At 44.0% G+C, this 27,495-nt stretch overlaps 1 protein-coding gene across 2 annotated transcripts in view; it reads right to left on the reverse strand.

Moving 5' to 3' along the window:
• Positions 1 to 27,495, reverse strand: part of PPP4R3A (protein phosphatase 4 regulatory subunit 3A) — a 306,141-nt gene that overhangs the window by 101,386 nt on the left and 177,260 nt on the right. For both annotated transcript variants that reach the window (XM_085626549.1, XM_085626548.1), the window contains exons 6-9: positions 23,037 to 23,153; positions 17,936 to 18,052; positions 1,338 to 1,469; positions 1,117 to 1,219 (exon numbers count right to left, since the gene is read on the reverse strand). In XM_085626549.1, coding sequence (XP_085482675.1) covers positions 1,117 to 1,219; positions 1,338 to 1,469; positions 17,936 to 18,052; positions 23,037 to 23,153 — 469 coding nt within the window. The remainder of the gene's footprint in view (positions 1 to 1,116; positions 1,220 to 1,337; positions 1,470 to 17,935; positions 18,053 to 23,036; positions 23,154 to 27,495) is intronic.

The raw sequence follows: 27,495 nt of genomic DNA on the forward strand, positions 1-27,495 counted from the left end.
GAAGGTCACCCAGAGCAGGTGTGTGGCATTGTGCTCCCGGTCTATTCACAGGTGGGTAGGAACAAGGTTTAGTGTAAGTACCCATAAGTGTGGCAAGTCAGGGTTTCGGCTTGGACTAGGTCTGCCCACGAAGCAAGGCTTCAGTCAAAACAATGTTTTGACCTCAACAGACGACAACTGTAAGTCTAGGACTACAGCGAATGAGATTGTCTCCTCTTATAGTTCTTAAAGATCAATGTTATCCATTGTTTATTCATCATTATATATTGTGTCAAGCGCACAATCCTGGAAAAGGAGCACTAAAAGTGAATTCAAATACAAGTACCAGTCAGTTATTAAAAGTACCCAAGTATCCAAACTTGCAGAGGTGAATGTTTTGCAGTCGTCTAGGTTCAAACACCATTTGAAAACAGCCAGGCTTCTAAGTTTCACCTAAATCAAATTAGTTTGTCTCAAATTATGTTTCACAATAACAGTCAGGCACACAGTACGTAACAAATGCATCCCAGGCAGCACACACAAATTGCTAAGGTACTTTCAACATGAATAGAAACTGTAGAAAGATTGAACTGTTGCAAAATATGTGTATTAGTCACAGCAAACATTTTCTCTTTAAATGGAATAGCTCTAGGCACACATTGGCATAAGTGAAGAGCGCAAAGTAGGTTTTCTAAGGATGATATGAAATTGTGACGAGGGGAACATAAATAACGATCAACATCTCAGTTGTGACCAGCTTGAACCAACATCCTACACCTAAAGCTAGAGATCACTGTACTTCAAAATCCACCATTTCAGGTAGAGGTCAATTCATAATTAATTAAGATGCACCCAAACACACGGTAAAGCACCAAGTATTTCTGCAAGCAATATCGCAACCTTGACAAAAGGTTTCTCAACTGCACACATTAAGTTTCCACATTGCTTGCTAAAGTGGCAATCACATACAATCAATTATTTTGTTGCACTTTAACCACTATGTGCAACTGGTTACATCAGCAATATGTTACACAAAAACGAGTGCATACTTTTATCAGAATTAACAGTAAATAATTTGACCCGACTGCTCACTGTTTACTGTAAAAAAAAAAATGTGGGTGTTCTCAGTGTACTTACCTTTGCTAGGCTTTTCCTCTGTAGTATTTGCTAATAAGGGGGCAGTGAGAACGTGCATACAGTGCTTATAAAAGAAACCAAGGAATTCAGTTTTTTCAGTTTTCTGAAAAACAAAACAATACTTTACTTATTCCAATAATGAGGAAAAAACAAGCATCCAGTATTATAAATTAAGATGTCAGGCAATCATCTGTTCATGAAAGCAGAAAATTCATGCTTACATTGGCAGTGGCTAGCATATTTTCTGGGTCTACTAATGTACGAAGCAGACCCATTAGCTGGACAGCCCCTCCAAGCTCTGGATCAGTGTCACAAATCATATGTTCAATGATGAGATTAATTAGTAAAATGTCCTGTACAAAACAAAAATAAATGAACAGAACAGATTAGTTACACAGAACATGTAGACACTTAACATTGGTCAGATGCTAACTCTAGAAAACTTCCTTGAATGAGAAGTTTATCAGGAAATAATGGGTGTAGAAAAACACAAGGCACACTAACAAAAGACAAGATAGATATCTTAAAACCTTAATTACTGACCTAACAATGACAATTTTCTTTAAACCTGAATTATTAATGGCCTATAATTCTCACTAATGCAATGTTAACACATACCATTAATTTAAACAAACATGAAAAATGCTAATTTAGACACCTGGAACATGCTCACTTGCCCTACGCACTATTATTTTTGTCTCAGGGTTAAGGCAACATTGAGACTATAAGAACACGTTACTTACCTAGTGTGACACACTTATGGTAGAGGTAGGGCTTCCTCTAATCACTTGAATATTCCTCAGACTAGATCCAGAAACTTTTCAGCAGCACATCTAAGCACCAGAAGGTGGCGCCGTGCATCTCCACATTGAAGCAGTTTCGCCCTGGAAATGATGCGCAGAGCCTATATAGGCACCATTCCTGTACTCGGTCAGTTGCTTTCGAGAGCGTCCATGACCCCAGACGCAGAGCCCCAAAGTAGTATATTTTTTAGGTCTCGCCTAGTGACGTCAGCACCTTTAGCTGTACCCGAGACAGTCTTTCAAAGTCCCATAAAACCATGCGGAACAACTATGCCAGACCCGCTCTGTTGATCAGGGACCCCGCCTAAAAGCCTAAATGGACTGTAGCTTTGAATGCTAGGTCTAGAAACAACCATCACCCTGATTTTACTGCGTTATTTTAATTGTATGTTTATTAACAAGTTTTTTAATTTCAAGAAATGACCCTAACTTTATACCAACCCATCCTGCACACCACCTCCCATGAACTTAGTCATGGCTGCTTGACTAATCTCCCCTGGATGCTTTCGAGATGCAACTTTCCATCACAACCCCAGTATCCTGCGCATCCTGTTCCTCAGGGCATCGGTGCCATCTCACAGGTGATGCCGCCTGTGGTAGAAGTGGGCGGGATCGGAAGGGCACGGTGTGCTCCTACTTTTTAGATTTAACACAGTCCGTTCCCCTACTTCTTTATTTTAGACATGCGTCCCAGGACGGCAGGAATGGTCCGAATTTAAAAAATAGTGTGTGATCGTCCAGCCCTGCATGTTGCACATTAAGGAAGGCATCTGCAGTTGCCACGACCTCCTCCCACTTCCCCTCTGTGTCTGGGGGCAGGGGCCTGCAAAGCAACACTGTAGGAGCATCAGTCAGCACATGAAAACGGCTACCTTTGATAGCCCTGCTGCTAGAGTGTGATTTACACCTCATTTACTGAGGAAGCTCCCTGCCTGCCTCCACTGTGACCAATACAATGGTCACATCAGGATGCATTTTGGGCACCACCCTTGACCTCATCTGTCCTTTATTTTCGGGCTCACACAGACTGACGACGCCACTAGGAAAGGAAAAGCACTCCAATGTAGAATTCCTGGCAGACTATGCCCAAACCATGGCGCTTTAAAGAAAAAAAAGCATTTCCAATGCAATAGGTCTCACATTTTCAAAACTTTGACCTTTTGGTATTTTAAATGACAATACCTTTTATTCTTGCAGGTTTTTTAAGCATAAATAAAAGGCAGTCAGTCATTTACAATGCCAATAGCTCAAAATCTCGCAAATGCAAGACCTATTGCATTGCAAATGCTTGTTTTTAAAGTGGGTCTGTGAATGGACTGTCCTGCGGGACCAAGCGTGCAAAATGCTCTTCTCTATGAACTTGACTGACCAGACACTAGTGCTTCATGAACGCATGGAGGGACACCCACGTAGTCGCCTCGCAGATGTTTAGAAAAGGGACTCCATGTGCTAATGCATTAGTAGCAGCTTTGGCCCTGGTCGAGTGAGCGCACAGTCTTTCTCGAGGCTGCTTTTTAGTTAATGGGCAACAGAACTTAATGCAGAGCACAATCCAGTAAGATGGTTCTTTTTTGTCCAACCTTGCCTTTTTCAGAAAGGGATGAAGGAGTTTCAAGTTCCATTCAAGGTGGTACGTATCTGAGTGAGAGATGCCTTTGAAACTCCAACGGCCAGAAGTGCTGCCATTGCAAGTTCTCGGCAGTGGCACATATCTCGCGGCAAGGTTCTCCTCAGTCGCAGAAGAGACCTTAAGCCACCTCTGGGTGTATCTATCACTTGTAATCTGCTAGGCGCAGACAGCTGCGTTTGTCCTCCTGGCATTCAATGATTCTGCCAGATGGTTAACCACCAGGGAAATTCTTTGGTGGCAACCCGCCCTGTTTGTTGCAGTACAACATGAAGGTGGTGTACTCCATGAGCACCTGTACTAGCCTCATCCCTTGATAGATAGAAGGAAGGCTTTCAACATCAAGCAAATGGCCCTCAACTCCACAGCGCCGGACCTCCGCTGAAGACCAAATGTCTCTGATCTCCACCTCTCTCAGATGGCCAAACCATCCTAGAAGCGATGCATCAGTCACTACTGTTGTAGATTCGGCATAATTGAAATCGAATAGTTTCTTACCTGTCGGTGTAGTTTTGCAGCTTGAAGACTTTCTGGATTCACTATGCTGTGCATTATTCCGCAGTCTAGTGGTTGGGTCCGGAATCGTAGTATTGGTTTCTCTTTTTTTTCGTGGCCCAGGTGGGCGTCGACGTCCCACCATTTGGTGTCCTCCAGTGACGTCAGCGCGCTTCCTCCGGAAGCTCCCATCTTTGGGCACCATCTTTGGATTCTTTTTTTCTTGTTTGTTGCTCCCTTTTTTCTGGTAGAGTGAGCTTGTGCTGCTCCTTGTAGTTCTTGGCCTGCCTGATTGTGGCAGAATTGGATTATCTATGCGATCCATCGTGCAATGGTGTTTTTAGTTACCGGTCTTCCCAAGAAACTGCTTGCGAAAGACACAAAGAATTGTTTTGTCTTCCTACAAGCTTTAGTCCTTTCAATGTAATGCATCACTGCTCTCCTAGCGTCCAGAGTGTGCATTGCCCTCTCTGCGCTTGTGGATGGTTTTTGGAAGAAACTTGGTATCTGTATTGTCTGGCTTATGTGGAACTTTGACACCACCTTTGTCATGAATTGTGGGTCTGTTCTCATTACCACCCTGTCATTGTGAATTTGAATGTAGGGTTGTTGTAGTGTTAGCACTTGCAATTCGCTCACCCTGCGTAGCGAGGTGATTGCCACCAGAAAGGCTGTCTTTATGGTGAGCATATGTAGGGAGGCCTTGTGAATGGGTTCGAAAGGTGCCTTCATAAGTTGCGTTGGAACTATATTGAGGTTCCATGCCGGCGGTGGCATCCTCTTTGGGGGGAGCGATTCGTTTGGCCCCCTCCAGGAACCTTTTCACCACCTGGGATGTAAAGAAACTTTTCCCCGTTTCTACTCTTGTATAGACTACTATTGCTGCTAGGTGTAGCCTTAGCGAGGTGTAACTTAGGTTACTCTTTGGCAAGTGTGTTAAGTATCTTAGCACTGTTGATTCCCTGGTGATTCTCTTCTGGAGCATTTCGCGGATGCACCATTGGGTGAACCTTTTATATTTTGCTACATAACACTTCCGTGTGGTGGGTCTCATAGCCTCCCGCAGCACCACCAGCGTGCTCTCTGGGAGCTTTAGGTGCGCAAACTAGGTCTTCAGGAACCAAGCTGTTAGGCTGAGGCTCTCTGGTTCTGGGTGGAGCACCCTTCCGTTTTGCATAGAGAGCAGGTGTGGTGGTCCCTGAGCCATTTCCACTATTTGTGAGAACCAGGACTGCCTGGCCCACTGTGGTGCTACCAGAATCAGCATCATGTTGCTGGTTCTGCACTTCCTGAGCACCTTGTGCATCAGCGGTATCGGGGAAAAAGCGTAGGCAAATGTCTTCAACCAGCTTATCTATAGGGCATTTCCTTGGGATTGCTGACCTGGCTGTCTGGATGCAAAGTATTGGCATTTTCCATTCTGGTGTGTTGCAAACAGGTCTATTTGTGGGGTCCCCCACTTCTTGAATAGCTTTTGTGTTTCCTGTGTATTGAGCTCCCACTCGTGGGATGCTGATGTCTGTCTGCTGAGTCTGTCTGCTTCCACATTGTCCTTCCCTGGTAGATGTATCGCCAGGAGGTCTATTTGTTGTGGGATAGTCCACCTCCATATCTCCTGCGCTAGCTTTGATAGCGCCACTGATTGTGTTCCTCCCTGTTTGTTGATGTAGAACATCGTTGTGGTGTTGTCTGTTTGTATTAACACCATTTGCCCGTACAGCTGTTTCTGGAAGGCTTTTAGGGCAAGGAACACGGTCTTTAGTTCTAGGTAGTAGTTGATGTGTTTGATCGCATCTGCTTGTGTCCACAAACCCCTCACTTTGAGCAGGTTCATGTGCGTACCCCACCCCATTTGGGATGCGTCTGTTGTGACGGTCACTGTTGGAGTTGGTGGTGTAAATGGCTTCCCCCCCTTGTTATGTTCTCTTTGTTCCACCACGCTATCTCCACTTGCACTGCATGCGATACAACCACTAGATCTTCCCAACTCCCTGTTGCCTATGACCATTGTTGTTGGAGCCATTCCTGGAATGGTCTCATATGGAGTCGAATATTGGGGACTAGGTGTAGGCATGAGCTTGCTCGCCCCTTCCGGTATTGACGTGTCTCCTTTAGCAGGGCGAAGGTTCTCTTCTCGCTGGGGAACACCCTGCTCTGAATGGTGTTGATCTGTGCGCTCAGAAAGATCTTCACCTGTTCTGGTTCTATCGAGGAATTTCGCCAATGTATCGAAAACCCTAGTTCTGTCAGCGTGTGCGTGACCCGCTGAGCATGTAGGTTGCATTGGTTGTAGGAGTTCGCCTTCACCAGCCAGTCATCGAGGTAGGGATATACATGTATTCCCTGCCTCCGTAGATGCGCCGATACCGCTGCTAGACATTTTGTGAAGACTCTTGGTGCTGATTTCAGTCCAAAGGCTAGGGCCGTGAACTGGTAGTGCACTTTGTTGATGGCAAAGCTCAGTAGATGTTTGTGCTTTTGGTTCATGGGAATGTGTAGGTAGGCATCCTTGCGTTTTTATATACTTGTTTAGGAACCATAGGTCTAGTATGGGTCTTTAAGTTTTGTCCACTTTTGGTACGAGGAAGTAGTTGGAGTACACTCCCTTGTTTCGTTCCTTGTATGCCACTGTTTCTATTGCCTCCTTGTGGAAGAGTTCTTTTGCTTCCTGCAGGAGGAGCGAGAGCTCTTTTGTTGAGCGCTTTTTGTTGGTTGGCCTCCTGTTTGGTTGCTTTTTTTCCCAGGTCTATACAGTAACCGAACTGTAGGATGTTGACTATCCATTTGTCCCTTATCTTCTTCCACTCCTGGAACTGGAAGAAGTGTTTTAGTCTGCTTCCTACCGGAGTTACATGTTCGATGATTTTTCCTTTGTGCGTGTCTAATTGCTTATTGAGTCTTTTGTTGTGCCGCCCCTCTAGAGATGTTGTCTGGTGGGCACGTTTGGTACAGTGGAGTCACTTGGAGGCGGGATGCTGTCCCCCTCTTCTGGTTTGTCCCCGTCCGTTTGATCGCCCCCGAAAGGACTGGCCCCTCGGTTGGTACTGCCAGCTTTGCTGTTGCTGACCCTGCTGCTGCGCCTGGTTGCTTCCTTGGTAATTTTGCTGGAAAGCCTGGTGCGATGCTGCTCCCGGTTGGCTTCCTCCTCTGCCGCCCGGTCTCTTTGAGGGTGCGCACCTTCTCATCCCTCTGAACTGCAGTGCTCCCATGGACCTTGCAGTTTCATTATCCTTTTTTAGCTGCGCCAGCTTCTCGTGAACTGGTGTTCCAAACAGTTGTTCCCCATTGAAGGATGTACTCAGAATATTGTTCTGGACTTCCGGTTTGAAACCAGAGATCCTCAGCCAGGCATGCCTCCTCTCCGTTACTCCAATCATCATAAGCCTGCTGGATGTGTCTGCCGCATCCAGGGCCGACTTTAGGCAGGTGTTGGCCATGTTGTTGCCTTCCTCCACCAGGTGTGTCACCCTCTGCCGGTATTGTTCTGGGAGATGTTTGAGCAGCTGCCCGACCTCCTCCCAATGTTTGTACGCGTGCCTGTTTATTAGGGCATTGAAGTTCGCAATGCGCCAGTGAATCGCCGCATTCCTCTCTCCTTTCCTCCCCACGAGGTCTATTTTCTCACTCTCCTTGTCTGGAGGTGGCCCTGAGTTCGTGGGAATGTTGGCCCTCTTCCTGGCTGTTGACGTTATAATGGAGTCAGCTGGTAAGGATCCCTGGATATATGCTGGGTCCTTCGAGGAATGCTTGTATTTTTTCTCTGCTCTAGGGGTGACAGATCTGCAGGCAGCTGGCTCCTTGAAAGCTTCCCTGCCCTGGTCCAGCACACTTGGGAGCATGGGTAGGAATTGGCTCCTAGTCTGAGTGGTGAGCAGAGTCTCCAAGAGGAAACAGGCTTTTGGTTTCTCTTCCTCTAATTTAACCCAATAAGTTGCTGCTGCGTTCTTGATGACAATGTTGTAGATGCCAATGTTGTCTGGCGGAGAAGGCCTTGACGGATATGACTACGCCCTCCTCCGGGCTTTCGGCGTCGAGGTCCTGCCATTCCAGGTCCTGCGCCTCCGAGGATGTTGGGCCATATATGTACGCTTATCGTCCTCGCCTTCTCCTTCGTAATAATACAGGCCCTCTTCGTCCTGTTGCTCTGTTGGTTCAGGAGTTTTCGGCGGGTCGGCGGCGCCGAACTCCTCTTCGACTTCTGTCTCGACTACCGTCGAGGGCTTCGTAGGGATGGTGTATCTGCTCATCCGTTCGTCAAAGTCCTTTTTCCTCTGCAGGATACTTTCCATTTCGGCCTTGAGCCTTCTCTTTTTCCTCTCCATTTCAGCCGCTTGTTCAGCGTTGAGAGTTTCGGCGCTTCTCTTCGAGGTCGAGGTTGAGTCTTTTTCCTTCGGCGTTGAGCGCGGCTTTTTGGGACCATGCTTCGAAGAACTAGACTTTTCTAGAGCTTTCGCCGGCTGGGAGCCCTTTTCGAAGGATCCGCTGGGCTGTTTCTCCGTGTATGCAGCTGTGGCTGTTGAGTGCTTCGACGCCAGTGATCCTTTCGAGGACTTTGGCTCAGTTTTTCGAGAGTCTGTCGGGGCTTTAAGGGTCGACGTCTCTCTAACCTTCTTTGACGACTTCTTATCGGTCTCTGTGACCGTATAGTCCTCTGGTCCCTTTGGCGATTATGTCCTCTTCTCCGCTGGAGAGGCCCAAGTCCTGGAGCGACAGGGGTTGTCCTTGCCCCTGCATGGAGTAGTTCGCTATCCTCTGTCTCTCCCTCACTCTGAGGGTCTTGGGGGTGAATGTCGAGCAGGCGTTGCAATCCTTGCTTTCGTGGTCGATTGGCAGGCAGAGGTTGCAGACTGGGTGCTGGTCCTTCTGCACGTACTTGTGGTGGCAATTACGGCAACATTTGAATGGGGTTTTGTCCATTCCTGCGCTCAGGGGGGTCCCCTGTGTGCGCATTATCCGTTGTACGTCGAAGTTCTTAATCTTTCTCACCCTCTTCGTCCTTCCGGCTCTGTGCTCCTGGTCGTGATTTGAATAACTCCAACTTTTGGGGTTTTCTTCTTGATTTTCTATTCTCTTTTCCCCAAAAACACTGGAACTTCTCAGTGACGATCCAGACCCAACGGCAGAAAAAAGAATCTGAAGATGGCGCCCAAATGTGGGAGCTTGCGGAGGAAGCGCGCTGACGTCACGGAAGGACACCAAATGGTGGGACTTCGACCTGGGCCACGAAAAAAAGAAAAAAAAGAAAGCAAAAAATACTACGATTCCGGACCCAACCACTAGACCGCGGAATAATGCACAGCATAGTGAATCCAGAAAGATTAATGCTGCAAAACTAGGACAGAGGCAGAAGGATCGGGATCATACCCTGAATGTCCTTAACTCTCTCTCCTGGGGGAAAAGGTACAATAATGTATTCAGAATGTCTCCAATGAAAAGAAGCGTCAGAAAAGAGGTCAGGTGTGACTTTGGCATGTTGATAGCAAACCCTGAAAGATAACAAGAGGTTCGTCGTAGTCTGGAGCGGGCACGCCTTAAACAGCCGGTCATCGACAGAGGTAGGACTTGCCCCCCTGACCTCCAAGGTGTGCTCTGATTACCTGCATCACTTGTCAAAACCTGAGGGGCAACTGTGAGAACAAAGGGTAGCATAGCAAACGGGTAATGCTCCTGTCCCACCACAAACTGCAGGCTGGGTATGCAGGATAAGTATATGAAAGTAGTCATCCTGCATGTCCAACGCTCAGCCTTCAAGGTCAAGGTCAGAAAAGCTTCAGGCCAGTATGAGCATCTTGAATTTTTCCTTCCAGAGGAAGGCTTTGAGGGGGCGCAAGTCTGAAATAGGTCAAAAGCCTCCGTACTTCTTGGGCATCAGAAAGTAGAAGAGAACCACCACATCCTACATCTGATGCAGACACTCTCTCAGTAGCCCCTTTGACCAACAGGGCTTGCGCTTCCTGTCACAAAATGGAAGGATGGTCCTCACCCAGTCATTGGGGAGACGGTGGAAGGTGCAACATATTGAATTTTTCCTTCCAGAGGAAACGTTGACAATGGGGAGCAGGCTTTAAGTAGAATGAATTCCTACGCTCTTCTTGGGCATCACAAAGTAGCGAGAACAACCACCAGGTCCTATTTCTAGTGAAGGCACCCATTCGCTAGTTCCTTTGGTTTAAGGGCTTGCACTGCCTGCCATAAAATGTAAAGACTGCCCTCAGCCAGTCATTGTGCAGACAATGAAAGGAGCGGAGGTGTAGAAAGAAAGCATAGGCCATTGCACTTCCACACTATTTGCGGGACCCACCTGTCTGATGTTAAGGTCTGCCAACCCTACAAGAATCATTGGATCCTACGTCCCATCGGGTGACTGTGCTCCACTAAGGCCACGCTAGAGGAGTTTGGCAGGTGGGGGTATTGGGTGGCCTGTTGACCTTGGCTGCGAGGGCAGTAGACACTGCAAACATAAAATTGTAAGGAGCCATGCTGTGGTTGGATTTGCTGGCAGTATGGAGTAACTGCAAAAAATGTGAAAGGAGTGCTAGGTCTGGTGCAATTGGCGAGGTGGGGCAGATAAGCCTAGGGAGCAGGCCATGGCCCTGCTCAACTAGAACCACTTGAGGGAGGAGTCTGCTTTCACCCAGAATAGCTGAGACCCATGAAACGGTATGTCCATGAGGGAATATTAGACATGACAGGAGTAACTGGTGGTCCGCAGCCAAGCATGGTGGCGAATGAAAGTGGTCCTAATGGCCAGCCCGAAGGGAATTGGTGATGTCCAAGCCATAAATAACGGGTTACCTTGGCTGCGCCCCCACCATCATGTATGGCCTTGGCAAGGACAGGTTGCAGATCTTCAGGGATATCTGCGAGGACTTGAGCCACTGAGTCCCAAAGAGCTTGGGAATGGAGAAACCATGAGATAGCGGTCGTTTACAGAACAGAGAGCCAGGACTGGTGAAATTAAAAAAAACTCCACTCTCTTGGATTCCCTATCAGAGGGAGTGGTCATAAAAGTGTTGGGTTGTGTCCTGCTTATTGACACCTGCACTCCTAAACTTTTGAGAAAGGGGTACAGAGACAGGTATGCGGGGTCACCAGAGGCCTGGTGATGACATCTCGTGGCCTGTGACTAGAGCAAGGCTTGGCCCATGCACCGAACAAGGTATTTATCAGTGCCTCATTAAACGGCAGAAGGGGCTCAGAAGATGTCTGCCCGGCCTAGAGGACTTCCGTTAGCCCATTATTTTTTACAACCAAGGTGGGTAGCTCTAAGTCAAGGACTTCAGCCGCCTTAAGCATTACTGTGGCATAGGAGCTGGATTCTTCGGTTGCTGGTCCAGTTTAAGAAGACCTGATCAAGGAGAAGTATCGAGGCTACTGGTGTCCTGCAAATTGTTGTATGAATTGTCTTCATTATCACCCCCCCCCCAACCCCCCCCACTTCATAATCGTTGCTCAAATCTATGCTGAAAAGGGAGTGCAAGGTGTGTTCTTCCTTATGAAGGCAGCAAATCAAGTGGGGGAAGTGGTGCAGCAATAGCAGACAGGCGTATCTTCTGTTGAGGTCAGACTAGCGCCGATTAGGTATCTCTTTGTACGATCAAGGATTTGGTAATGGTGTGAATCGGTGCAGAGTCAGAATCAGAATTGGAGGCTTCATGATGGGCTCTGAAGGTCCCAATGGCGCAGAGGGTGAACTCGTCAGGAGAACTCCAGAGAGAGGGCTACTGGACTCCTTGGAACCCAAAGGAACACAAGAGGGAGTCTGCAATGATCCGAAGATCGTAGCATGGAATTGCAGCACTCTTTGATCTGTTTGGGAGTGGCAGACTACCCCGGAAACTCAGTCTGCACCAAAACCCGTTCAGAGATCGGCTCCAAAGACGACAGATTCTGGGGATGAGATATTGAGAGCCACTTTTCCACCCCGTGCCTTCTCAGGAGAATGCGAGTGGTAAGAGGGCGGGCTTTGATATTTTCAGCTTCTTTTTTAGACTTACTAGACAACTTAGATCTCGAAGAAGACCGGTGTCTGTAATGGCTTCGTAGACTTTTGGAGCGAGAATGGTAACCGGGACTGGACCGTCCCACCTGGATCACAACCTTGACCAGTCCCTTCACAGGGCCACCTTATGTTCGGCGATGTACAGCTTCACCTCATGGTCCCAGATGGCATTGTGGTTCATCGGCGTGCAATCTTTGGAGGCTTTAGAGTCATGGCTCAACCACAGGAACACCTGATGGCGATCTGCCACAAACATTTGTTTGCAACAGTCCTTACCGGGCATGAAAACAGTCATGTTTGGGGGTGACATTCCCTTGCACACTGTAGAAATTTGACAAACTTTTTTGAGGTAAATTTGAGACCAAGAATAGAGCTCCACATCTGTGTCTGGCAGCGCGGATAGAAAGAAACTGACGGCAGCGCACAGGAGTGGCATCTATATAGGCTCCATACTTCATTTCTGAAGCAGAACTGCGTCAATGCAGAGCTGCATGGCACCACCTACCTGCGCGCAGAGGTACAGCTGAAAAGTTTCTGGACCCATTCTGATACCTGGGGAATATTCAAAAGGGGGGGATTTTGCAGTTAGAAGTCAAACAGAAAGATATTTTATATAGCTTCTATATATAACTATTTGATGTGTTACTCCAAAGACGTTTAGTTTGAAGTAATTGGGTTTTATAGTTTACGCTCCATTGTGAACCATGGGGCAGGTTTATTGCACTTACTGACTGGAGATTACCAGGTTTCACAGGTGTCACAAGATCAGCTGCTTGGGTCACCCAATGGGAGTGTGCTAAATATTTCCCACTATGCAGTGTGTCTCTTGAGGAGAGGACTTGTCCATACATTCTTTATAATTCTTAATATCTACTGAGTTCCAATCAGTCTCAATTTAAGTTCTTTATTAGTAGTTGATTTAGCTTGATTAAAAGATTGCAAAATTGATCATACTATGATCTGACCATAAGCAAGATTTGATTGAGAAGCCAAGTTCAACAATACAAATGAGAGCTAAAGTATGAACTTGAATATGTGTGGGACTTGAGACCATTAAGAAAGACAGTGTCTAGAATTGAGGAATTCTCTGTCTTTACTTCCAGATTGTCTATCTAGTACTTAAACTGTCCTAAATGTCTGTTGACAGTTGTCAATATTGAGTTTATTAAATCAAAGAATTCCATAGGAAAATTGGCCAACAGGCAGGTGGTCGGCATGCAAGCAGTAATGATACAGTATTTGAAAGAAAAATTGATATGTAGAAGGAGATTCTCCACTCCAGAAATGTTAGGTAATGAGGTAAAACAGATGCAAGTTGATTGTTTAGTGGTGGCCTAACTTGTTTAAATATCTTATTGCTTAATGGAATTGCCTCTAAAATTTCAGGTGAGTTTGTGTCTAGTAACCAAGCATCTGTAAGAAGAGGTACAACCACACTGCTTTTATAGTTAAGGCGCGTGCACACACACTGAGCATCAGCTCCATAGCTACTGATACCTAGTAAAAACAATTGGCCACCATGAAGCAATTGAGTGACCAGGCAGTGATTCTAATCACTAAACAAGTTAAAAAAACAAAAAAAATAAAAATCAACAGAAACGTGATCATTAAGTATCTGTGACAACCGACCCAGCTTTTTCTATTGTTTGATGTTCCTTAGATGCCAAACTTTGTTATATTAGCTCAAATAACTGTTACATGCTTTACAGACAAGATCACGACAAGAACTTCTGGGCAAGCCCATATTCAAACATACACCCTAATTTCTCCTTTGTAGCTAAACTATTCTGTAGTCACATACACTAACAGCCAAAACTGTTACAATTCTAGTTATCTCAAAAACACAAAGTTACAAGATAGCTTGCTCACTATCACTTGTCACAAACTATTCCTAGATGAACAGAGGGTAAGACTGAAGGTCCTCTACACTGTTAAGACCATGCTCAAATACCTTTACCTTGTCTTCTGATCACATGTCCCTTCTCACCCAACACATACATCACTGTTCCTCACATGGTTCACTTTTCCTCCTTCCAAACACATCTGTCTTTTCACTTTCATCAAGAGTTTGCTAGCAAGATACACCACACAAAAAGGTCCAACAGAGCATATAATACAAAACAAGAACGCAGATCATTATACCACACATTTAGCAACAACAGTCCTAGATTATGCCAAATCACTGAGCATTACATTATTACAGCCAAATGAACATGACTGCAAGCAAACCAGAGGGAGACAACAAGAGAATACCCAGACTGACAATTCAAGACTCCCGCATGCAATAAACCAGAGAATTACATGCTTATGCATCCCCAGACATCTCATGGAGCTAATAAATCATGCCAATGACAAACTATGTGCTACACACATGCCAATAACATAACACCCTGGACGTAGTCTATTAATCTTCTGCATTGGGAGAATGTTATGGGTTGTATGGATGACACAGTTAAAGGCTAGATAGTTAGTAACTGTGGTTGCATTTTAATTACAGTTCTCATCCAAGATTACAAAACAAGGCATCAGGGAATATCTCTTGGTCCAGCTCTAAAGAACAGTTATAAGCACTAAGAAAAACTTCTAAATCATTTCTAGTCATATGCATACAATGCTGGTGCCCCAATTAATCTGTTTCTTCAGAGATTACCTTTATATTTCGTTATCTCTGATGTCACAAACAACTGCAATCCAGATCTGTGAGCAAAAAATGTATTTAAGGCATTTCTGACATTACTGACTGAAGAGCAGAATCTTCACCCTAAATGAAGACTAGGATGTCTGTTCCTCAAACTACTGGATGATGCTGAAATCTATGCTGCACACAATACCCGGTACAAAAGGGGGTGGTGATGGTCCAGGGAAGGCATGGCTTGGCAGTTCGGGCTGGACTGTTCCCATGAGGCACAGGGTCAGACTGATTTGCATATTGCCATGTTTGAACTGGGGTGGCAGAGTGGGCTAAAGAACGGTGATGGATCAAACCCAGATCTGTTGACTGGGTGTGAGTGTTTGATTGGTTCTGATGCTCCGTCCATCACCACCCCCTTTTGTACCGCACACAATACCCAGCACAAAAACAACCCAATATTCTAAAAACAGATACATATTTTGCATACATCCAAGTTTCAATCTGGCCACATTCACAATAAATTTTTTTGCAAAAGTCTATCAATTAAAATATGTTTTTCCACAGCCCCTATCCCTCAAGCTTTCTCAATAGTATTCTGCATCAAACCAACTTTAAGTGCAGAAGAGTTAATATATTCCGAACAATAGTGGGAGGGTTAAGAGAAGGGAACGGAGGGATTAAGAAAACTCTTGTTCCTACTGAATACTATAAATTAATATCGAGATTGCATATGTGTTTGTAGATAACCCTGAAAACAAGAGTTTCCTTCAAAGAAAACTTTCAAAAACAATGTGCTTAACTACTACATAAAACGGAAGACTACATGTAAAGGAAAACCTCATGAAGTCTATTTACGAACTGAGCAGAAAGAGACAACATAAAGGAAACAAATGTAAAACTCTGCTCGTCAGCAAAAAGGTTTCCACCAACAACACAAATGTGGGGGACTTGAAGTACAAGCTACAAAGATCTTGGCAACCCACAAACTGCTCCTACATAACAGAGTTTCTAAGCCAAGGACACATTAAGACTCTTAAGAAGGATTCCAGTGCACATACTCACCAAGTAAATAACTTAAAATGTAAAAAGGCTATCCGCAGGTTAAAAGTACGGAGTAACATTTTTAATTTAAGAGTTTACAAAACAGTTCCGTATGCAATTAAAAGCCTTAGCTGTGCAAGCGTCCTTAGTTGTTTGCACCAGCAAAGCAGAATACCAACATTGGCATGGCACCTATTGCAAGGTCAGAATCATGTTCCCAATCAGTTCACAAGTAACCATTTCTACAAATCAAGGAGGAAAACAGGATGTTATCCTAAGCATGTTAATAATCTAGAGAGTTTTTGGAGAGCCTCAAATCATCAGTAAGTGTTAGATTTTGATTCCATGCAGCAACTCTACATTGAATATGTGATCAAAAAGAAAAGGTGACAAACTGCAGGCAATACAATCCAATCTCTAAAACAGTGAAAGTGACGAGCAGCAAAGAAGAAGGTAAAATATGAGGAGCAAACAATTGTTACTACCACTGTGACCTTGAGAGGTACTTATGTTAACAGAGTCGAAAATGGCTGTGGAAAGTTTGGTCTTAATTTTTAATATAGGATGTAACACAATTTTAACCAAAACGGACTGGTCTTTGCAAACCTTTCAAGGCAAGTGAATATTGCCCCAAAGTTCATTATATTGTGCCAATTGCATTTGCTGAACAAAATTTGGCATTGCTAGTATTCTAATCAATGACCAATACATTTTTTGATCTACTTAAACACAAAGAGGCACCATTTGGAGGAGTTGAATGAGCATTACCCACAATTAAGGTCATTACAGTAGTTACTTAAAAAGGAGTACAAACCTGCATGGAGGCTCAGTTGTGATGGCTAGACAAGGTCTTCCTGATTCTCAAACCATTGGTTTTACCTTAATAGCGGCTATTGGTTTAAAAATCTGGCCATTTCAATTCACAGTTGACATATTTCCTAAAAGACTAGGTCCGAGGTTGGACCGCTAACTTCTGTGCTTGGCCTCAGTTCCTAGATTCAGCTTCCTAATGAAAAGGGCACATATGATCAACTTTATAAGAACAGTCATTCTAGTCACATTGGTCAATGCATACCCAGAACAATTAGAAAGGGCCTAAATTGGTTGTTGGGCAATAGTGTACTTTGAGCACTGTCCATCTAACTCGACATCGATGACCAGATACCAGAAAACCATCGCAAGGAACCAGAATTTGCTGAGTGGGTTAGCAGCTGTCGGTAGGGTAGGTTTTTGGATTACATTGTTGTGGTGATAACTTTTATTCTAGCACTCAACTTGTTTGAGGGTTATATTTTTAATCATTCTTGGTACAATAGGTTTGGCACACAACTGCTTGTGAAGAACCAGAGTGGACTCAAACTAGGTCCATTGGACAAATGTGTTCACTGGACCAAAGTTACCAGAAATTGAGCACCTGGTGCTAGGTTTGTCTCTCAGGCCGAGAAGTTGCAAGCACCCTACTCACCCACACCTGTGTTTGTGGATATCTAAGTTTTAACTGGATTATTTTTTTTACCTGATAAATATTGCATTATTTTTCTAAATGAAACTCCGACAGGTCATTGATGTTATGAGCTTCAAAAAGCATCACAGTTATTAGTAGCCACCCTGCTGCTTCTGGAGTAAGGCCTGACTACTAGACTTCGCTAACCTATGAGCCAAGTGCACCAAAATTGGGACTATATCACGTAAATCGGAGCGCACCAGTACTGTGCCCTGGAACACCACTCATGAATGCCTACCTCAACATGATATTGTCCCGTAATCAAAAATGGTCCCAGGTCCTTAAGAAAAGAAATCATAACAATCACGTCCAAAATTCAAACTCCAAATATTTTCCACAGACTATGCATCAGCTATCATTTCACATCTAACTTTTGAGGCCTGAAAACACTCAGTTTGGAAGATAGTTAGGCTGAAGTACATACTTACAGAGGCTGGAAGCTGGAATGTGTCTATGGAATACCTCACAATGACTACATTCTGTTATACAAAGCGACTATTCTAAATTTCCTCTAGCCTGATTCGCACATTGGTTTGTTGAATCATTCACATTTTTCTTCCACACACTACACTATACAGCATGGGAGAATGGCTCCAACAACAATAAAGTTTTACAAAGAGCATGAGAAACACGTCTTGACAAAGGCAAACGCTGGCAGACAATGCCAGACCTTTTGGCTTCACCAATGCTTTTTATTTGCTACACTTTTACTTACATCATCATTCTGCTGAGCTTCTTGCATAACAAACTCTCGAACCATAGATGGATTGTATTCAACCAAGTATGAAAAAATATCTGTAGCAGCACTCCGCACCTGTGCGTCATCCATGCCCTATAGGGGGGGGGAAAAAACACAGTGACGTCTACAGACAAAATTGCTAGGGAAAGAGGGTGAGCAATCTAATTGATAGAATACCATAATTCAGAAAAGATTACATGATGAACTTTTCACTCACTGTACTTTTCTCACTGATAGCAACTCTGCAGCAGCACAACCTGTTGAATTAGCATTTAATGACCCCCCCCCACCCCCGATTTACTGCACTGATACATGTGTTAATACTGATCCGTATCCTGTTTTTTTTTTTTTTGGCGCTTTAAGGTGTACACTTTTGTATCATGACGCATCTCCATTCACAGCTCTTCACGAGTATCATGTTTCCATTTGCATTATGTATATCTAGTTATATAGGAGAAGTTTTGTCTCTTTCTTTGCAGCAATTACATACCCATGTGCAAATCCCTTGTGCTACCACTCAAGTTTTTTCCTCGCTTGCAGCGCAATCTTCAGAGTCGTCTCTATGGTTCGCTTTTTAACAAAATACTTAATTTTAATGTGGAGGAAACCATACTATTCTTTTAGTGTGGTCTTCCAAGTCAGGAACTAGGATTTGCAATTAAATGAGGCATCAGGGGTTCGATACAGAGGGTAAAACCCCCACATTTATAACACTTTACAATAATTCCTAGCTAACCGACTGGATCTCGGAAGCACCCAAATTTTAATTTACAAACCAATTTCTTCGGAAAAATTTGCTTCACTTGCACCCCTTTTGAAAACATTTCAAAAAATCAGTATGGAGTGTAAAAGCAGCAAAACCACAGAATAAGGAGTAGTTGCTGCTTTAAAGTAATGTCTACTACCTTCTATGAAAACAACTCAGCACCTGCTACGTCGTTCTACCTCCGTTTCTTTTTTTGAGACATTAAAAAAATATCAGCCAACTGCCAATAAGGAGAGGATGAATGTCTCTTATGAATCTGGTGACAACTACCATGTTGGCAAACTATTGTTACAAGTAAGTAACTTTTCCTTCTCCTTTTCATTCTCCCCAGGTTCATAACCATAAAAACTATTTCAAATCAATGTCTCAATCCAAAGGAAGGTAGGCTTTGGAGATGTACTCTTAAAACACTTTCAAGAGGAATATTTGACCCACCTGAGCATCAGCCCAAATAATTCAGAAATAAACGTCTGATCAGGTGTTTAACCCCTTCCATGCTGCGCAGATTCCGCCGCTGTGCTGACGGAATCTTGCGCGGGCGTGGTCATGACGGAACGGTTCCGTCATGAGCACAGCTCAACCGTGGCTCATGACGGAACCGTTCCGTCATGAGCACCGAAGGGGTTAAACATTAGGTTAAGGGTGGTCATTATGGTAGCTTTCCCTCTGCCTCACAAGGGACTCAAACTAACAGAACAAGTTTAGTTTGCTTTCTGAAAATACAACTTCACACACTCATAGCCCATCACCTAAATTTGGTGTCAACCAGCTTTACTGTGCAACAATGAAAGATGAACAGACGTCTTTATAGTTTTGTGTTGGAAGATTACTGCAAGCTCCTTCAGTGACTAAGCAATGTATAATCTACTGGAAACCAAGATTTATGAAAGAAAAAATTTAGGTACATTTACAGTTGACCGAAATCTTCTCAAATGGCTTATTCCTATACTTTGCAAGTCGAGCATCTAAGATCGCTGGCCTGCAACCAGGATCCTGAAGAATTTCTGATAGGATTTCTTTAAAGCTTTTTATGACTAGCAGGAAAATCCAAGAGGGATGACAAGTTGGCCCAATTTACAACGAGTTAACAATCTAAGACATTATAGAAAGAAGCATGCCTTAAAACCATACAGCAATATCAAAATGTAGTCTATTTAAGCATAGCAAAACGAGTCCTGGTGTAAGGACATAACCTCTAACCCGTTGACCACGGCGCAAATTCGGCCGCGGTGCGGGTGATTTAATCAGTGGGCGGGGTTTGGACTGACCCCAGCCATCCTCAGCACATGCCCACTGTCACGTGGGACGGCCGGGGGCCGTCCGCAGCACCGAAGGGGCTAAGGTAATAAATCTGCTAAGATGAGACCAAGATGCAATGAAAGACCTCGCCTCCAGTCATGAATAACAGGATTGGTATGGAGGAAATGTAATGTTAAGAATGTAAAAGCAGGCCAATTCAAATGGCCAAATTAAGTTTATTATCAAGTTGCTTCTCAAAACATAGTTGACAACAGGAAAAGTATGGAGAAGATAGATGTAATGATACCAAGCCTGGCTATTATTGATGCGGAGCCTGGTTATTATTAATAAAATATTTATTTGGACAGACAGAGCAGTCCGCTTGCTTCCTAACCTCTAATCTGCAGTAACTGACTAAACTAGGAGTCTAATGCATTCTTCATGGCCATGGCTACATGGCCACAGTTCTATTTATGACATCACTACAACAGAGAGGTCTTGTACCAGTCAAACAATACAATATCTATTAGATTAATGGCATTCAGTCATCCCAGCTCATAAAGGGCATTATACTTGACAAAAGGTGGTGCCTGGCACCGCATTCTGACAGAAAACAGCTGTAAAGAAAGAAAGATAATGGCAAACTGAATACAGTATTCAAAGTAATCCCTGTGAAATTCCATACAGAAATAACGTAAATCTAAATTATATTAGTGTTGCTGTATAACAATTACTGCGATCAATGAAACCTAAAACTATTAGAGTATCCAACACCTCATTTCTCTTAACAAGGGCTGTGCACATGAGATTCCTAACAGATCGCCAATGATCAATCTAAGAAAATATTTGAATAAGCCACAACAACTGTCACTTTGAGGACAAAACAGGGCCTAGCAAAAATATGCAATCCGATAAAAACAGTTTGAAGAGTGAGTGGGAGCCAAAAGTTGAAAAGGATTCGAACATTCATGCATTACATTTAAAAAACAAATAACTGAAGTCTGGAGCCATAGATCCCATTTCTGTTCCTAGACACCTTCCAAACTATGACAGTCTAGCCAATACCACCAGTAAGAGAGATCAGGGACAGGATCTACAGAAAACAAGATCCTACCATCGGACCAATTTTTCATGTAACCGGAAAGACCATGACAGTTCTATCTGAGGCATACCACACAATGAATAATCCCACTAAAATGGAGAACAATAGGACATCAAGGAAATGTCCTAGACGTCTTGGAAACAGCCTTCTTTTTGATGCAGCAGCTTATGACATCTCATCACCACTTCTCATTCCTCAAAGGACACTCATTGAACTCATGAGTTTGTAACACTCAGATGCATGTTCATCTCCCGTGGAGTCTAGAACTCAAACTAGAGGCCAATTTTAAAATATTGTAAATCATGCTCCTCTCTGGAGAAACGTTACCCGTAATCGACACAGAAAATCTCAATTAATAGGCAGAAGTGAGACTGGGTTTTAGATGGATGATCCTAGAAACTCAAACCCTAGAGGTCACTATTTATGTACCTTGGAAATAAGCTTTAATATAGGGCTCCAAACAAACTATGGGCATATAAACAAACAGCTCAACTGCCCACTCAGATTAGAGTTTCCCCGTTAGAAATTCACGCGTAACCCATATGTGGAATGTGATGTAAAGTGTACCCTGCCAAAAAGCTCCTTGGGACAGAAAAAAGCCTGTGTGTGCTAAAAGACCTCAGCACAAAGGAGAGACCACAAACGCAAGACGACAACGACTTCCTTGGTGCCCTAGTACCAATGTGGAGTCACAGGTGGGTAGGTAGGAAGCAAGTGGAAGGCACAGCGGCAACCAGGCCAAAGAACAGGAGACAAATGGGTGGGAGGAGAACTCTATGGGCTAATTTTTATTCCGTAAATCCTACTCCAAATCCTTTGGTCATGAAATCAAGACACCTGATCAAGGCAAGTGTTTCAGCAGGCAAAATTGCAATTTAACTGAATCCCAGAAGGAACCTCAAAAATTGCCAGTGGTCCAGAAACAGGTAGAAATAACGCTGCTGTCTAAACACACCTGTTCACAATAAGCAGAAATGTAGGCACCCAAATGGGCGAGCAATCATAAAGCTGTCTCAAAGCTAAAACACAAGTCAAACACTGCACTATTGAATAACGTTCAAAGTCAGGAAAAGACAATGAAATAGAGTCCTGCTCATAAGGGACAGAAAGAAAGTATGCAAAAGCATTGTGCGCAAACTCATGCTGGTGTTACCAGAATCTGTCCATCCATCAGTAAGAAAAAGTTCTGGAATAATGGCATCTCTGGAGTTGCACATTTTAAAGAGACAGGTGCTACATTCCCCCCTGGGTGCCACTTTTAAAAACCTTTTCTTTTAGATGTTCCCTTACAAGTTTTCTCATTTTCAAGATATGTTTTAAAGAGTGGGAAACGAAAACATTTTTTACAATAAAAATAATTTTATGATTCATATTTTGGTGTTCCAAGTCCACTCTTTGCTGTTCCCCTCGTTCCTCTTAACAGGCAAAGAAGATTATTGAGGTTAGGATAGAGCAAGCACTGAACCCTATGTTGTTATTTTGAGAGGTGGGGACTAGGTCAAAGTTAATGCTGTTTGTTTCGCTACACCATTCTGGTGATTTGATGTCCATGCATAAGGGAAAGAGTGACAAAAAGATTAGGTGGGCAGATGCCTCTGACCAACTTAGCAGCAGCTCTTAACTTTTAGCAGTTACGCAAAGAAGACTGGTATGCTGACCCCTAGCAGGTCATTTTTGCAACAACATGTTTAACTTCCATAGTGGTGTTTGAAGTTTGCTTACAACTGTTTACAAGTTTGAAAGTAGCACTAGTTAAGACTGCAGTGGAAAAGGCAGAGGTTTCAAACCATATTTAGTTTGACAGCATAAACTTGCATTCATAGAAATCTTGTCACTTTTATGTAGCTAGACAATAAGCTGCAACAGGTTTGTTCATCACTCGGTTTCTTGTTGGTTTCTTGTTGGGTTGCAAACAAAATAACTCGCCTTTAAACAAAATGGGACATTTACTAACAATGTGCAATAATTACCAAAATCACTTCCAAAGCTGGCAAAACACCCATATTAGACAACGTCTTGAAGAATGCATCTCTGTTTTGAGGTTGTAACGTTTGTGAAAATGCGCAGAATTCTTTTAAAAAATTTACCTGAAATAGAGAAAATACATTTGACGTTATAAAATAGAATTAACTGCTCAAATGGAGCTGAAGCTGGAAGGGTATTACACTGCTTAATCCATCATAAATACAATGAAGATACTAAAATGTTACTTAAGTGTAACCGCAGTACTCCAGCAATGGTATCTTTCATAGATGATGTCCTTTGAATTATTCCAAGCCAGGCTTGGAATCCCAGGTTAAATGTTTTACAAAGCAGTTTTAAAGATATTTAACACAATGTTTCTAATCTAGTCTTTGAGGAGTAATTTAACCAAAAATGCTTAAAGAAAGTGTAGCATAACTGCCCGGACCCTGGTAGCCAGTCAATGCAAGAAAAGAAAATAAGTTACTTACCTGTAACTGCAGTTATCCAGTATAGGTATCTTTTTAGATTCACAAGCTTGAATCATTCCCCGTCATCGAAGAGTCCCACGGTACTATAATCAAGCAGTAATAAACCACTAAAAGCTCTAGGCCATGAGTTTAATAGCCTATGTCTTTTTTTCTTTTTTTTTTAAAGGACCAAACTTCAACTATAACCAATCAGCTGCTAGTATCCTCTAGCACACTCCCAAGAGAGACAGTTTTTTTTATCTCTGTTGCACCGCCTGGAAAGTCAGGCTTCAGGTGTCCTGTCAAGCATGACATGGAGTCAGCAGGCACGCTGTAATTTTTGTTGATGTGTGGTAGGGCAGCTGGTACAGTGGCCAGGTTTTTCATAATCTTTACTCCCTCTTGCCAAATGTAGTCCACTATTGGTATAGAGCGTACTGAACTTCTGGCCTGCTCTTTGAAATCGTAGAGGAAGCCATCAGACTGCTTCAATGACATTGGAAGGAGAAATCTGGTTGTGGCCCTCTCCATGACGTTATGGAAATCTCCAATATCCTTGAGCGGTGAATCAGTGTGGCGAGGTGGGGACGGAGTTAGAATTACATAGTCATCCCATTCGACTAGAGGTGGTGGAAAATCTGGAATTTCGCCCTCTTCCCTCTCCTTGTCCGAGGATGAACGATCATCTTTAGGTGGTACTGCTACATGGGACGCAGGTGTCACCCTAGGTTCAGAGGAAGGTGTGGTGGAACCAGAGGGATAGCAGATGGTGGAGATCCAGCAGGTTGCTTTTCAGGGGGCTGTGGAAAGCACCTCTGATAGTCAGAACATAGCCTGGAGATCTTGCACCAAGGAAGCAGCCCTTCTTCCCCTAAAACAATGCATCCTGGAGCCTGTTCCAAATCTTGGATGAAACCACTATTCGCAAAATGCTGTTGACTTTGAAACCTTCCAATCACTACAATGACCCTCTGCCATCAAACTTTTTCCTGGAAGTGAGATCCTCCTTTCTAACACTCTGGACGATGATCGTCAATGCATCACTTACGCAAGGTACTATCCCGGATTGCCCTAATGCGGGACAAGTCACCTCTATCCTAAAGAAACCAAATGCTGAGCCCACGGACCTTATTAACTTTCGCCCTATCCCTAACATCCCCACCTTAGCAAAACTCCTGGAGAAATGTGTGCTCACCCAACTGTGTCATCACATAGACCATTTCCAACTCCTGGACCAATGCCAATCTGGCTTCCACCCAGGTCATAGTACTGAGTCTGCATTAACACACATTGTGGATGATGCGCTGAGTATACTGGATCACAATGAGTCGTGCCTATTGATCCTCCTGGACCTTTCGTCAGCATTTGATACCGTCAAACACGATCACCTAATAGACCTCCTGGAACACAGGATGGGGCTGTCTGGGCCTGTATTAAACTGGTTCTCTGCGTTTCTTCAGAACAGATCCCAAAGCTTCAAGGTGAACCAATCCGTGTCCCATCTTGAACTGGTCACCTTGGGGGTCCCCCAAGGTTCTGCACTGTCCCCCACGCTCTTTAACCTGTTCATGGAGCCTCTGACAGAAATCCTAAAATCATCCTGCATTCACTATCATATGTATGCGGACGATACCAAACTATACCTGAAGATAGCTTTCCTAGAAGACATTCAGTCCCTCAACTCAGTCTTGATTAAAACTCAAAGCTGGCTGACACGTAACCACCTGAAGCTTAATGCTCTTAAAACAGAATTCTTACTGATCTCACCCAACAACCAATTCCTCGTCATGGAACAATGGCTCAATCAGCTGACTGCTCTTAACTGTAGACCGCACCTCGTGGACTCGGCATCCTCTCTGGGCATCATTCTAGACAAAAGCCTGAACATGCAGAAGCACATCAGTTCCCTCACCAAAGGAGCGAACTTCCAACTCAGCTTACTTAGGAAACTCAAACCCTTTCTCCCTGCTCATGACCTAAAAGTGGCAGTACAAGCATTAGTGTTCTCAAAGCTGGATTATGAGAGGGCAACGCTTTGCGGCCTGCCTAGGGTGAGGACGGCTCCTCTTAGGGCTACCCTCAATTCCGCTGCTAGGCTCGTACATGGCACAAAAAGATACCACATCTCTCCGGACCTGCTGGACCTGAAATGGCTCCCATATGGAGCTCGGATACAGTTAAAAATTGCATGTATTGCTCACAAAGCCATCCACTTCAAGACCCTGCTGTACCTCGAGCAGAAACTGGAACTCTATCGTGGTTCTAGAGCCTCCAGAAGCTCCAGTACCCTTTTGCTAAAACCACAAAAATTCAAGAAAAAAAAAAAAAGACATAACCAAGCCTTCTCGGGTTTGGCGCCGAGGATCTGGAAAGCCCTGCCCCCCGAAGTCCGGGTGAACCCTTCCACTGTTTCCTTCAGAAAATAAGTCAAGGGGCTCTTGATGAAGACATTTCTGCCTTAGCCTGGCCCCCTCATCTGATTCTGGGACCATAGCCTTGACTTTGTCCCAGCCACCTGGTTCTTGAGTTTGTCGGACAATTATAAAATGTGTTTTTGTCGCTGTGTTGATTCTGTCATTTGCTTTTCACTCACGAGAACATTGGACAGTCTTAGATGTTGACTTTGTCTCTCTGTATATTCTGTTTCGTTTGCTTATACCCTTATTGATGCATAATCTGTAAAGCGCTCTGATACCCTCGGTGGTCAATAAGAAGCAGAAAGATGCGAAGTGTCCCTCTTAGGTGGAGGGCCAGAATAGTATTCTTGTGGCTCATAGTACCTAGGAGGTGGATGATACTACTGTTGGAACTATTGTCCTTATCCTCATACGCCTAGTCTTAGTCTTCCCCCTGACAATTCACATTCAGCTCTAAAAGACTGTGAGATGTGTCAAAGAGTCCGCGATCTTCATTCATGGTGAAATCAACGACAAATAAATGGTCCACGGGCTCGTCGTCGGAAATAGTCAATGGCACTGACGTCAATGGGGGTGTGGCTGGGTACTTCATGGATGCCTGGATCTTCATCGACAAGATGGGAGCGTCGGTGGCTATCGTCATCTTCGCCATCGTTGACAATCTGGTAGTGGCGGTCGATTTTCGTGTTGACTGAGATTTTGAAGCAGACATGCTTCAAAGCAGGGTCAGCAGAGGAGGTAGGAGTACAGTCTCTGTCTTTGGCAGAGGGTGTCGATGGACCAGGTGAAGCAGTCTCGGAGGAGAATTTTTTTTGTTTCGCTTTTTCTTGGAGCTGCGAGGTTGACGGGAAGTAAATGTTCTGTACTTCTCTGAAGGTCCTTTAAGGCATCTCGCCCTCTTGTGAAACCTGGCAGAGGAATCACTGTCCTCCTCAGAAGATTTCTGAGTTTTGGTCTTCTGAAGCCATAGGAGTAGCCTATCTTCCTTGTCCCTCAAAGGTTTTTAGTAGAAAGTGCGGTAAATCTTGCACACTCTTACCTCATGCTTGGGGTGGAGGCAGTAAAGTCATTCCTTATGTGGATCATCCACGTGGACTCTTCTTCCCCAGGTATTGCGGGGACAGAAAAGGCCTTTATGGTCAGATATATAAGAAATAATCAGCTTTCCAAGTGAGAATACTGAGTAGAGCTCCGGGAGACTCTTCACACATGACATGCAGTAAAAATCTGAGGGACTCAGCCTCTCTTGGGAGTGTTCTAGAGGGGGCTAGCAGCTGACTGGTTATAGTTGAAGCTTGGTCCTTTTTTAAAAAAAGAAAAGGGAATAGATAGGCTATTAAACTTATGTCCTAGAGCCATTATAGCCTATGACAGTTTTTTATTACTGCTTGATTATAGTACAGTGGGACTTCCACATCGACGATGGGGAATGATTCAAACATGTGAATCTACGAAATATACTCCAAAACTGGATAAAGTCACCATTTCTGGTGGAAACCACCTACTGACTACTTGAAGTTGCTGATAATCTACTTCCCATTGGTGATGCATACTTTGGACTCTGAAGAAGAGTCTCAGGT

This window comes from Triturus cristatus, chromosome 9, assembly GCF_964204655.1.
Source record: "Triturus cristatus chromosome 9, aTriCri1.1, whole genome shotgun sequence".
NCBI lineage: Eukaryota > Metazoa > Chordata > Amphibia > Caudata > Salamandridae > Triturus > Triturus cristatus.